This window comes from Jaculus jaculus, chromosome 1 (genome assembly GCF_020740685.1).
Source record: "Jaculus jaculus isolate mJacJac1 chromosome 1, mJacJac1.mat.Y.cur, whole genome shotgun sequence".
Classification (NCBI taxonomy): domain Eukaryota; kingdom Metazoa; phylum Chordata; class Mammalia; order Rodentia; family Dipodidae; genus Jaculus; species Jaculus jaculus.
In genome coordinates this window covers 279918462-279932101 of record NC_059102.1, presented here as the reverse complement: position 1 = coordinate 279932101, position 13640 = coordinate 279918462, and the positions used below count along the sequence as shown (strand labels likewise).

General features: G+C 36.2%; 1 protein-coding gene across 1 annotated transcript in view; it reads left to right on the top strand.

Annotated features, from left to right (window-relative positions):
- Ptprc (protein tyrosine phosphatase receptor type C) overlaps positions 1-13640 on the top strand; it is a 125061-nt gene that overhangs the window by 69070 nt on the left and 42351 nt on the right. Inside the window, exons 9-11 of the mRNA XM_045143475.1 lie at positions 1009-1209; positions 3838-3987; positions 4741-4878. Of these exons, the coding sequence (XP_044999410.1) occupies positions 1009-1209; positions 3838-3987; positions 4741-4878 (489 nt within the window). The remainder of the gene's footprint in view (positions 1-1008; positions 1210-3837; positions 3988-4740; positions 4879-13640) is intronic.

Here is a 13640-nt window from a genome sequence, read left to right as displayed (position 1 = left end):
AAGCTGGTCTTTCCAACTCAATTAACCCAGTCTACACAATCTCACAGGCATGTCCAGAGCCTGACCTTAGCTAGGAAATACCTCACAGGTGATTCGAAGTTCTGCCAAGTTAACAATCAAACCATCCGTGGTTTTGCTAACTCAGTATTTCAAGTTCAGACTTTCACCCACCTCTTGCATCTGCTCCTAACTCACAGGTCTGACTCGCCTGATGCGCCACTTCTCACAGTCCCCCTTCCAGGCCCCACCCTCCAGCGAGCTCTTCTTCCTTCGCTCGCAGAATTGTGCCTCTGCTCTATTCTGTGGCCCAGATACTTGTATTTTGACATCTCGCTCATGTTTTAAAGCATAATTTGTGTCACCTGGACATCCCTTTCTGTACCTCCTAACTAAATGGACATCACCCCCTTTGCCCCACGTTAGTTTCTGCATGATTTTGGTTTAGATCTCTGCTTAGCTCCTGCAATTCAGTCTGAGCTCAAACTATATATTTGTAAAAGCTGATTTATTTTTTCTGGCCTGTTTTTGTATTCCTAATGTTCGAGAGAGTATATTAAAGACAACAAGGGACTTTCAAGATTGTTGTAAAATAAAAATAAGTGAGTAAGTCAACAATTGTTATAAAGAAGTAAGTTCTTTTTCAGTCAGTAGAAATTCTTGATAAAAAACGTTTATTTTTGGTTTATTATTACCCATAAAATCATAGTTAAGTAAGGCCTGTGAAGCCTAAGGACCCTGGTTCGAGGCTCGACTCCCCAGGACCCACGTTAGCCAGATGCACAAGAGGTTGCTCACGTCTGGAGTTCGTTTGCAGTGGCTGGAAGCCCTGGTGCACCCATTCTCTCTCTCTCTCTCTCTCTCTCTCTCTTTCTCTCCTGTCTTTCTCTCTGTGTCTGTCACTCTCAAATAAATAAACAAAAAAATTTTTCAAAAAAAGATATATGTTATCTATGCTAAAGTAGTTTCACTCATTCTGAAAAAATAATCTTTGTTTTCATTTTCTTTCAGATGACAAATATAGAAATGTCACTGTGGATTACTTATTTGACAATAATACTAAATTATTTGAGGCAAAGCTAAATGATTACCTAGACTCTGCTTGTAAACCAGAGGAATGCAAAAAACTAAAAGAATGTTCAATGTCCAACATTACTCTAGTTGATTCTTCATGCACTTCAAATAAAACCTTAGCATTAGATGTACCACCAGGTAAATACCAATTTCTTTCTCTTTGTGTATCTCTAAACAGAGTATAATTTCATGAGTGTGTTCTAGTGTTCACTGGTGAGAAGACTGGGTTGAGGGAGAGGAAGTCATTAGTGGGTGGGTTTCCTGTTGCTAACTGATTAAAAGTTATGAAATAATATCAATTTTCTTTTTATATCCTGATTCACTTCCCACTTCTTTTACAAAGAAGTTTCACAGGATTTCTAGATGTAATTTATCCTACAAAGTGATTGTACATAAGATGTCTATTTTTAAAAAAACAATAGAATGTTCCTTTCTACTTTTCTATACAAGTTTCTTATGAATGTTAGGGACAACACACAGGAAAACATTTGATGTTTATATAAAGAATCAAAACATGGCAAAGAGAGTTGTATTAAATTTTTATTTTTTTAATTTTTATATATTTATTTGAGAGTGACAGACAGAGAGAGAGAGAGAGAGAGAGAGAGAGAGAGAGAGAGAGAGAGAGAGAATAGGCACGCCAGGACCTCCAGCCACTGCAAACGAACTCCAGATGCACACGCCCCCTTGTGCAGCTGGCTAATGTGGGTCCTGGGGAATCGAGCCTTGAACCGGGGTCCTCAGGCTTCTCAGGCAAGTGCTTAACCTCTAAGCCATCTCTCTAGCCCCCATTTTTTATATTAATTAGTTTTGTACTTGGCGAATACAGTCAATTTGGTAGCATTATTAGGCTCATCCATTATCTACCCCCTCCCCTTGTCCCCTCATTTTAAAATCAAGCTGGAAGTGCCAATTCAGCCTGCACTGGGGAAGGATAGGGGCTGAAGGGATTACAGAGTCTTTATACAATTCTTTCTTAAAAATTGTGTTTTACGGGCTGGAGAGATGGCTTAGCGGTTAAGCTCTTGCCTGAGAAGCCTGAGGACCCCGGTTCGAGGCTCAATTCCCCAGGACCCACGTTGGCCAGATGCACAAGGGGGCACATAAGTCTGGAGTTCGTTTGTGGTGGCTGGAGACCCTGGCGCGCCCATTCTCTGTCTTCTCTCCCTGTCTGCCTCTTTCTCTCTCTGTTACTATCAAATAAATAAATAAAAATAAACAAAAAAAATATTTTTTTAAAAAAATTGTGTTTTAGGGCTGGAGAGATGGCTTAGCAGTTAAGCGCTTGCCTGTGAAGCCTAAGGACCCCGGTTCGAGGCTCGGTTCCCCAGGTCCCACATTAGCCAGATGCACAAGGGGGCGCACACGTCTGGAGTTCGTTTGCAGAGGCTGGAAGCCCTGGCACGCCCATTCTCTCTCTCTCCCTCTATCTGTCTTTCTCTCTGTGTCTATCGCTCTCAAATAAATAAATAAATAAATAAATAAATAAAATCTTTTAAAAAATTGTGTTTTATAAAAAGAATTCAGAGGCTGCACAATTGTTTAAAATAACTCTCATCATTTCATAATTCAAAACTATTGTACAACTTAGTAACATTTAATTAGGTTAAAATCTTGTAAATTTGAAAAAAAAATCTATTCATGTCTCATTTAAGAGACATGAACATAAAATATAAAACATAAAGTAACAGTATTTAAAAATGCCTTTGCCCCAAACAAAACTTTTGATATTTTGTTTAATATTTATTTCACAAAAAAGTCTGAAATAATAGAAACATGAACGATAATATACATAAAACAAAAGGAAATATGTTGATCAGAATGGTGAGACCCAGGCCTGCATATCACCTGAGGTACATGGGGAGCTGTCTTCAAAGTCAGCCTGGCTCACAGTATGAAAACTTGCCTCAAGATAATCAAGAACAACAAAATACTCAAGATGAAACACTTTAAAAAAAAAATGTGAGAAGTGCTATTTTTTGTAGGTGTTTTCTTGAGTGCCACTGCAAGGAAGACCACAAATTCTATTAAAAAGTAGTACACTTTTTCATTGAATACATGTTGTTAAAATAATCAATGCTACCTTTCTATACTGACTATTAAGTGACGTGATGGTATGCTAACTACCCTGACTTTTATATACAATGTACAGATGTTTCTGTAGAAAAACCACAACAAATAAACAAAGAAGAATTTAAAATGACAATAATGAGATGGCGCATGCATCTGGAGTTCCTTTGCAGTGGCTGGAGGCCCTGGTGTGCCCATTCTCTCTCTGTCTGCCTCTTTCTCTCTCTGTCTGTCGCTCTCAAATAAATAAATAAATAAATAATTTTTTAAGAATAAAAAAATTAAAATGAGGGCTGGAGAGATGGCTTAGCGGTTAAGCGCTTGCCTGTGAAGCCTAAGGACCCCGGTTCGAGGCTCGGTTCCCCAGGTCCCACGTTAGCCAGATGCACAAGGGGGCGCACGCGTCTGGAGTTCGTTTGCAGAGGCTGGAAGCCCTGGCGCGCCCATTCTCTCTCTCTCCCTCTCTCTGTCCTTCTCTCTGTGTCTGTCGCTCTCAAATAAATAAATAAAAATTAAAAAAAAAAATTAAAATGACAATAATGAACGAAATGATCAAAGGAAACCATGCCCTGAAAGTCATTACATCTTTTCAAAAGCTATCTCATGCATGCAACATTCTGAAATGAATATAATTTCAGTGACCACCTAGGATTATGTCATGAAATATTAATTCTCTATTTCAATTCTTTTTTACAGATCCTGAAAGATTTAATTTACTTGATTGTACATTGAAAGAAATAGCAAATATTTCTATTTGTTTAGAGTGGACAGTAAAAAGGGACTATACTTGTGATGAGAAAAAAATTTCATTCACATTTCAATGTGACACTAATAAATCTTGTAGTGGTAAGTTATTCTAAACATTGTTTAATTCCTCTGTCCTTAGCACTTGGCTCCTTCCTTCCACCACCAGATGTCTGGTTATTTTGAGTAAAAGATTTGTATCCTACACTACAAACAATTACACACACTCATTCTATTAGACTGGAGCCATAAGATTAGATTACACGGCTTCAAAAGTCATTTTGTCAGATTTCCATCAACATAATTCATGTCACACATAAACTTTTTATTGGGAACTTTAATCTTCATTCATAAGTTTAAGAACCCATAGCAGTAAAACAGCGAATGTTTCTGTAAATGATCTTGGGTTTGAACTACCAGATCAATAATTGGGGTAGCAATTCTTTTAAAGTAGATTTAACCTCAATTAGAGGAACCTACTCTATCTCTGGTACAGTGTCACCTGCTAGGCCATACCTAGAGAGACAGAGTTGTGTGCATGCACACACAGAAGATGGAGTGGAGTCCTTGTTGTAATTAAAATATCCAATGGAATGTGCATGGCTATAACCATCAGCAGTATAAGGAAAGACCAAGCAAATGTATAAAAATCTACTTGGATAAAGGCTAAGGTAAAAACTCCATTTCTGAACAATGCTGCATGTAGAAATTTTTTTTTACAATCTTTGTATTATTATTTGCATAATTTGCATTAGTTAGAACTTATGGACATCATTATCAATATAGACTCTGAAAACAAAGTTATTTGTTATGTTTCATGTTTATATACTCATGTGCAATATCTATTTCTTTCAGGAAAACAAACAACAGATAAAAGAAAAATTGAATTTAAAGACTGTCCTCCCAAACATACTTTTAGATGTTTCTCAGAAGTTCTCTATAATCAGAAGAAATATTTACATCAAAATAAGAGTTTGGAAACAGATTTGGGAAGTGAGTATATTAGTTTTATTTGGAAAATAAATGAAATTTGATTTTATTTTTATGTTATTATAGTTCTTTGAGAATCACAGAAAATGACAGTATAGATTTAGAGAAAGCACTCCAGCGCATTAAAACAATTATCAATTGCTGAAATGAATTAAAAAAGAAATTAAACAGATGCCAAAAATCTGTCTTTTTTGTTTAGATTCTGTTATAAGGCTGTGTTAGATCACTTAAATATTTTATTTTTAACATTTGTCATTTTGATTTCCTTTCTTTTTATCATTCTCTGGTATGCCTGCTTGTTTGTTACCTCAATTGCATTCTTTCTGATAAAAATGGAAAAAAGTAGAAGGAATATGTTTATAACAGTTCCTATTTTACAACCACTACTTCAATCTCAGGGCAAGTTTTATATCAGAGTTTCTTATAACTTCTCAATTTGATTTTTTTAAAAAATACATATATTTTATTTATTTATTTATTTAAGAGAGAGAGAGAGAGAGAGAGAGAGAATGGGTGCACCAGGGTCTTCAGCCACTGCAAACAAACTCCAGATGCATGTGACGCCTTGTGCATTTGGCTTACATGGATATGGGTACTGGGTAATTGAACCTGGGTTCTTTGGCTCTATATGCAAACACTTAACTGCTAAGCCATCTCTTCAGCCCCCTCAATTTGATTTTTGTTGATCATATTTGTCTGAGCCTTTATCCATCTTTGCTATATTTTTTCAGTTTTGAAATATAAGTTTCCAAAGCATTTTCTATTAATCTTGTGTAAATCATTGAAATCTCTTATACCATCTACTTTTTCATTTCTAATTTTATTAATTTGGATTTTCTCTTTTTCTTGTTCTGTAGGGCTAATAGTTGATCAGTTGTTTGCAATTCATTCCTTATATTGTTCTTTTACTTTCCAATTTTAAATTTCTGGTCTTTATTATTTTTTGTTTCCTACTACTTTTGAATTTGGCCTGTTCTTATTTCTAGACCTTAAGGTACATCATTAAATCATTATTAGAGGTCTGACTCATTTTATACTGTAAGTACTCATAACTATAAGCATTCTTTATTGAATTGTCTTTTGTAGATCTGAAATATTCTTTTAAATTGTATTTATATGATCACTTGGCTCTAGAAATCTCTTCTTATATCCTCAGTTTCTTCTATGATCTTCAGTGATTATGCAAGAGTTACTGTTCAGTCTCCAAGTATATGTTTAGTTTATGTAACTTCTCTCATTGTTGTTCTTGAGTGTCATTCCATTATGATATGATAGAATGCAATGACTTGTCTCCAAGGATATGTTTGTTTAATTTCTCTCATTATTGCTTTTTTTATTTGTTTGTTTTTGTTTTTTTGAGGTAGGGTCTCACTCTGGCCAAGGCTGACCTAGAATTCACTATGTAATCTCAGGATGTCCTTGAACTCATAGTGATCCTCCTATTTCTGCCTCCCGAGTGCTGGGATTCAAAGCATGCACCACCATGCAAGGCCTCATTATTGTTTTTGAATTTCATTACATTATGATCTGATATGATGCAATGAGTTATTTTGAAATTTTATTATTACTTAAGACTTGATTTGTGTCCTATTATTTGATCAATTTTAGAGAATGTTTCATAGGTTGTTAAGAAGTATGTGCATCTGTATCCATTGGATAGCCTATTTTGTATAAATCTGTTACATCCATTTAATCTATTGTGTAGGTCAGTTCTGCAGTTTGTTTCATTTTTGTTTGGACAATCTATCTAAAGATAAGAGCACATTCCCTGTTATGGTATCAGCATCTATTTGACCTTTTATTCTATTAGTGTTTTATAAAATGTTTAGTCTGAACATTATAACATTAGAATTGTTATGCTTTCTTAATGAATTGTTCAGATTATTAGTATTTCATGGGTTGTTATTATCTCTTCTGACTATATTGTGTCCTAGGTCTCTTTATCAGATAGCAGAATAGGCACACTAGTTTATTTTTGCTTCCATATACTTGGTAGACTGAATTCCATACTTTGACTCTTACTCTGTGTGTGGTTTTGCAGTGATATGAGTTTATTGGTGACAATGGATAGTCAGATTTGTTTGGCTATTTTTTTTTTTAGTCCAATCAGCCTGTCTACCTCTCTTTATTAATTCGTTGAGACCATTCACATGTAAAGCTATTAGTGAGAGATGCTTTCTAATTCCTATAATGTTGTTAAGCTGCTTTTCAGTTGGTTGAATTGTTGTTTGTTCTTTTCTTTCTCTTTTTCTTTGCTGGCTTACTGTGTCCCATACAGTGGGTGGATTCATTCCACACCCTACTCTTCTGTCCTATATCTAGTAGTTGAGATCATCTTTCTTCATGCTTTGTTTATCCACTTGTGCTCATGAACTGCCTCAGTCTGAGTCTGTCTTGAAATACCTTTATTTATCCATCAATTTTAATAGATAATTTTATACATACATACAGAAATTTTGGATTACAGTTATTTACTTTCAGGGCCTGAAATATATCAGTCTATTTTTTTTCTGGCTTTGATAGTTGCTGATAAGAAATATGATGATGTTTTGATGGCTGTGTTGCTGAGTAGTATTTTCCCTTACAGATTTTAAGATTATTTCTATATTTTGTGTTGTTTAATCTTAAGTATGATATTTAATGGAGAGATTATTCTGTGGTCATGTCTTTTTGGGATTCTTAAGTTTCTCATTTTTAGATATCCATTATGTTTCTAGATTTTTGGACATTTTCTACAACAATTTCATTAAAGAGATTATGCTCTTAGTTATTATCTCAGCTGCTTCTTCTATCCTGTGGATTATAGGTTTTATTTACTAACCATAATCTAGGATTCTGTATGTGTTTGTCAAGTTCTTTCACCACATTCATTCATACATACATACATATACGTAGATACCTGTACATATATACCTACGCACACACACACAAACACACACATATATTTGAGAGAGAGAGAGAATGGGAGCACAAGGGCACTAGCCACTGCAAATGAACTTCAGATGCATGTGCTACCTTGTGCATCTGGCTTACATGGGTACTGAGGAATAGAACCTGGGTCATTAGGCTTCACAGGCAACTGCCTTAGCTGCTAAACCATCTCTCCTCTAGCCCTCTTTACTTTCTAAATTGATGGTTAAATGTAGTAGTGCCCGGAATTTTTTCTCTATCCCTAATGTTTTATTTATCTTTTAAAATTTTTAATCTGCTTGTTTGAGTCTACTGTAATGTTTTTCATTTAAAAAAGTAATTCATAATGATGGATCAGTGGGTAAGAGTACCTGCTGTGTAATTAAGACAACCCCAGTGGCTATAGATATTGATTTGTTACTTCATTAGAGTGACATTTAGATTGTTTCCACTTTTTTCCTTGACTTTTATCTATTTATTTGAGAGCAAAAGACAGACAGAGAAAGAGGCAGATAGAGAGAGAATGGGAGCGCCAGGGCCTCCAGCCACTGCAAAAGAAACTCCAGACGTGTGCACTCCCTTGTGCATCTGGCTAACATGGGTCCTGGGGAATTGAGCCTTGAACTGGGGTCCTTAGGCTTCACAGGCAAGCATTTAACTGCTAAGCCATTTCTCCAGCCCCCCACTTTTGAATAATGTGAATAATGCTGCTATGAACATTTATACAACAGATTTTGTCTAGAGATAGTCTCCTCTCTCAGGGGCATGTATCTGGGACTGGAAATTTTGGTTATGTGACAACTCTATGCTTTATATTTTGATAAAAAGAACTGCCAATCAGTCTGTTTTCCAAGTTGGACACACCACTTTAAATTCTCTCCGGGAATGAATGAGGCTTCCAATCTCTCCACATCTTTATCAATACTTGATTTTATCTGTCTTTATTTTGTTTTGAAATTTTAGCCATGTTAGTATATGTGAAGTTGTACATTATTCAGATTTGCATTTTTTCAGAACCATCAGTGTCTTCATTGACTAGGTATTTGTTGCCCAGCTATTCAAATCTTTTAACAATTTTAAAGTCATTGTTTAATTTTAGCTGTAAAAATACTAGACATAAATCCTTTTTCACATATGTGCTTTAAAAATGTATTCTTGGGCTGGAGAGATGGCTTAGCGGTTAAGCGCTTGCCTGTGAAGCCTAAGGACCCCGGTTCGAGGCTCGGTTCCCCAGGTCCCACGTTAGCCAGATGCACAAGGGGGCGCACGCGTCTGGAGTTCGTTTGCAGTGGCTGGAAGCCCTGGCGTGCCCATTCTCTCTCTCTCCCTCTACCTGTCTTTCTCTCTGTGTCTGTCGTTCTCAAATAAAAAAAAAAAAAAAAAAAATGTATTCTTAAATTCTATCTTGTCATTAATATTTCTGCTTTCTAGACAATCTTTGTGAATAAAAAGTTTTTTTAAACTTTGATGAAGTCCAATTTACTTATTATAACTTTTATTTAGTTTCATATAAAAGGCTCTTGTCAAACCCAAGGTCAGAAAAATTTCATCCCTATGTTTTTCTTTTCTTCTATGGATTTATTTCCATTCAGTGGTCTTGCCAATCTCAACAATACCTAGCTGACCATGTTGAAAAATGTTTTCTAGTCTTTCTATTTTAGGATCCACTTTTCAGTTTCTATAAAGAACCGAGCTGGAAGATTGTGTGGTGGTACACGCCTTTAATTCCAGCACTCGGGAGGCAGAGGTAGGAGGATTACCGTGAGTTCAAGGCCACCCTGAGACTACATTAGTGAATTCTAGGTCAGTCTGGGCTACAGCGAGAACCTACCTTAAAAAAAAAAAAAAAAAAAAAAAAAAAAAAAGAACCCAGCTAGGATTCTGTTTGTACTGTCTATGTTGATCACTGTGTGATGGACGGCTACTTAACAGTGTAAGTCTTCCAGTTCATGAAAATGGAGCAGCTTTTTATTAATTTGTTCATTTTAAGACTTGAATACAAATTGTTGAAATGGCATGATGGCATTTGCCTATAATAGCACTAGGGAGGCAAAGGTAGGAAGATTGCTATAGAGACCAACTTGGACTATTGGACTGTGTACGGAGTTCCAGACCAATCAAGGATACATAATAAGATCCTACTTCAAAAATCAAAACCAGGGGCTGGAGAGATGACTTAGCGGTTAAGCGCTCCCCTGTGAAGCCTAAGGACCATGGTTCCAGGCTCAATTCCCCAGGACCCACGTTAGCCAGATTCACAAGGGGGCGCACACATCTGGAGTTCGTTTGCAGTGGCTGGAGGCCCTGGCGTGCCCATTCCTTCTCTATCTGTCTCTTTCTCTCCCTCTCTCTCTGTCACTCTCAAATAAACAAATAAAAATTAGCAAAAGATATTTAAAAAAATCAATAACAGGGGCTGTGGAGACCGCTCAGTGGTTAAAGTCATGTACTTGTAAAGCCTGCTGGCCCTGGTTCAATTCTCAACCATCCCATATATGCCAGAAACCAGATGAAAAATAATCCAGGCATCTGGTGTTCATTTGCAGTGGTAAGAGAGCCTGGCTCACACATACACATATGAACACCTCCCCCCCCCCCACACACACTAATAAGTGCATAAATAAGTAAATTCATATTAAAAAACAAAAATGAGCTGGCTATGGTGGCATATGTGTATAATTCCAGCTATTTGAAAGTTTGAGGCAAACACATCACAATTTCAAGGCTGGCATGGGCTCTAGAGTGAGTTCAAGCCCAGACTGGGTAAAATAGTAAGATCCTGTCTAAAAATGTTAAAAGTAAACAAATAGAAGAGGTGGATGAAGCTCAGTGGTAGAGTGTATGAGGCCCAGGGTTCAATCACCAGCATTTAAAAAAATAATACAAAATTTTATCCTTGCCTCTATAGTAAATTCATGGTTAGCCAGGGCTACAAGACTCTGTCATAATACAACTAATATCCACACCACAAAACCCCACAAAATATTTCTTAGTTTTCAGATGTGTTTCTTTTTTGTGCTTTATGCCTTCAATCAATTCTATTGCTTCTTCTAGTAGCATTGCTTTCTTAATATCATTTTCAATATGTTCATTGCTTTTATATAAAAATACAATTGATTTTTAAAATAATATTTTATTTATTTATTTATTTATTTATTTATTTATTTATTTGAGAGAGAGAGACAGAGAGAGAGATTGAGAATGGGCATATCAGGACCTCCATCCACGAAAACAAACTCAAGACCCATGCACCCCCTGTGTATCTGCTAACGTGGGTCCTGGGGAATTGAACCTGGGTCCTTTAGCTTAGCAGGCAAATGTTTTAACCACTAAGCCATCCCTCCAGCCCACAATTGATTTTTTTGTATTGATCTTGCAATCTTCCATTTTGTGGAACTTGCTTATTATTGCATCATTGTAGTGTTGTGAAAACAACATACTAAATAGACTGGAATTTATTTAATTTATTTATTTTGAGAGAGAGAGAGAGAGAAGCAGACAGAGAGAGAGAGAGAGAGAGAGAGAGAGAGAGAGAGAGAGAGAGAGGGAGGGAGAGAATATGGGCATATCAGGGCCTTCAGCCACTGCCAACAAACTCTAGATACATGCACCACATGGCTTACATAGGTACTGTGTAATCAAACTTGGGTCCTTATGTTTTGCAAACTAAGCCATCTCTCCAGCCCAACTCTAAATATTTTATGGAAAGAATGGATGGGGAATAAGGGGCTGCCTAAATCTGGATCTTCTCTTAATCTTCCTAAGTAATACAAAGCATCAAGAAAGAAACACATAAAAGTACTTCCTTAGCATGATGAGGAACATTTAATCTTTCCTGACAATTAACATTGAAGGTTATTACAGCCTTTATAAGTCAGTAACAAAACAAAAATCTTAGGAAACCAATATTTAAATAATGGCTTTTATTATAATGAATTTTACAGTATCAACATATTACATATTAGTCCTTTTCCCATTGAATTTTATTCTTATATCCCCTCTTTTCTGTCCCCATTACATTGAGGATCATCCTATGTGGGCTTATTGATATTCACTGTGGGGTCCTGATGTACAAGCCAATCCCAGTGAAATGAGAAAATGTCTGAGGATATACTTTTCCATCCTGTGTCTTATAATGTTTTCACCTCCTCTTCTGCAATGTTCTTTGAACCTTGACCCACATGTTATAAGTATCCTTTAGTATTGAGATCCCTGAATCCTCTGAATTTCTGCTTTAATGGGTTTTAGTCCCCTCAGTTTCTACCACCATCTCCCTGGAGGAAGTTTTCAGGATAACAGTGAGAGCAACACTAGTGTAAAAATTTCCACTTCCTCTTTAGTGTCTCCTGGGCCCTGGTAGATATAACAGATATGGCCATCTTATAGTAATGGATCTTGATAGTTCCTGGTATTCTCTGCTATCTGTAAAAATAAATTCAGATTTAACAACCAAGAGTAAGAGTAGCATGTATCAAAGGGAATTAGCAGCGTCCTTTTAGACTTTTTGATGCAATACCCTCTCTTCTAAGCCAAAGATCAGTGAGTGTCTGTTAAATCTATTTCCTTCCTATCCACAGAAATCTGACTCGGTTCTCAGTGGCAAGTATGAGTTCTCTCCCAATGAGTGGGACTCATATCCAATTAGAGAGAAATTGTTTACCCCCATAGTCCGTGTGCCACTAGTGCACTGGTATTTATCTTATTTGGCTGGTTGATTTTGTAGGGTGCTGAATCCTCTGTTCATACTGTTGGTGCCCCTTATCCCACAGTAGCTTTCATAGCATGTTCTAGCACTAAGAGGGCCAGCCATCAGGAAGTTGGATTCTTTCTTAGTTCTACCATAATCTCTCACTATGCTGTGTTTACAGCTAGTGGTGTGTCTAGTAATAGGGTCTTGCCATTTGACTCTGTTGTGTAGCCAAGTGATTTGGAAATAATCTGCACTTCATGGGAACCTCATGGACCTCCCTGATCAATAGCTCTCTCTCTATGGGGAGAGAAATGCAGTTTTGGAACTTGGATTTAACAGTCATTGTCTATGAAAAACCAATATTTGTATCCTGTAAAAGCATAAAAGATTTTCAGTGACAGAGTAGTTCTTTCAATGACTTTTCACTGGCATACTTATAACAGACGTATGTCTAAGCACAAACAAAAACTCATTCAAATTCTTTTGTAGATATAAAGACTAATACTATAGAAATTTAATAAAAGACATATGGGACTATCTTTGTGTTTTATGTAAAGCTTCCTCAGGAAAAAAGAAGGAATAATTTCAAAAAAACTAATAAATTTGACTTTCCCACAGCTCTTCATCTTTGAAATGATTAGATGCATAAAATATGTAAGCTATGTGCTGTAAAAAGATCCAAAACTTATTTTTTTTAAATATTTTATTGATTTATTTGAGAAAGGGACAGAGGCAGAGAGAAAGACAAAATGGGTGTGTCAGGTCCTCCATCCTCTGAGAATGAACTCCAGACACATGTGTTCCCTTCTGCATTTGGTTTTCTTGGGGCCTGGGGAATCAAACTGTGGTGATTAGGCTTTGCAGGCAAATGCCTTAGTGGTTAAGCCATTTCCCGAGCCCCACAACTTTTTTTGACAGTAAGTTTTTTCAAAATATATAAAAATCTATTTTAGCTACAAATAGCTATAAAATATTCCAATGAAAAATTGGGCAAATATTTAGACACATTCTTTTCAAAAGGTACAGAAGTGGTTTATAAGCATGTAAAAGAGTATTGATCATCATTTTCCAATGGGGAAATGCAAATTAAAGCACAATGAAGATCATATGCACATTCATTAAAATGGATAAAATTTAAAATAACTGACAATTTTGTTGGTGAAAT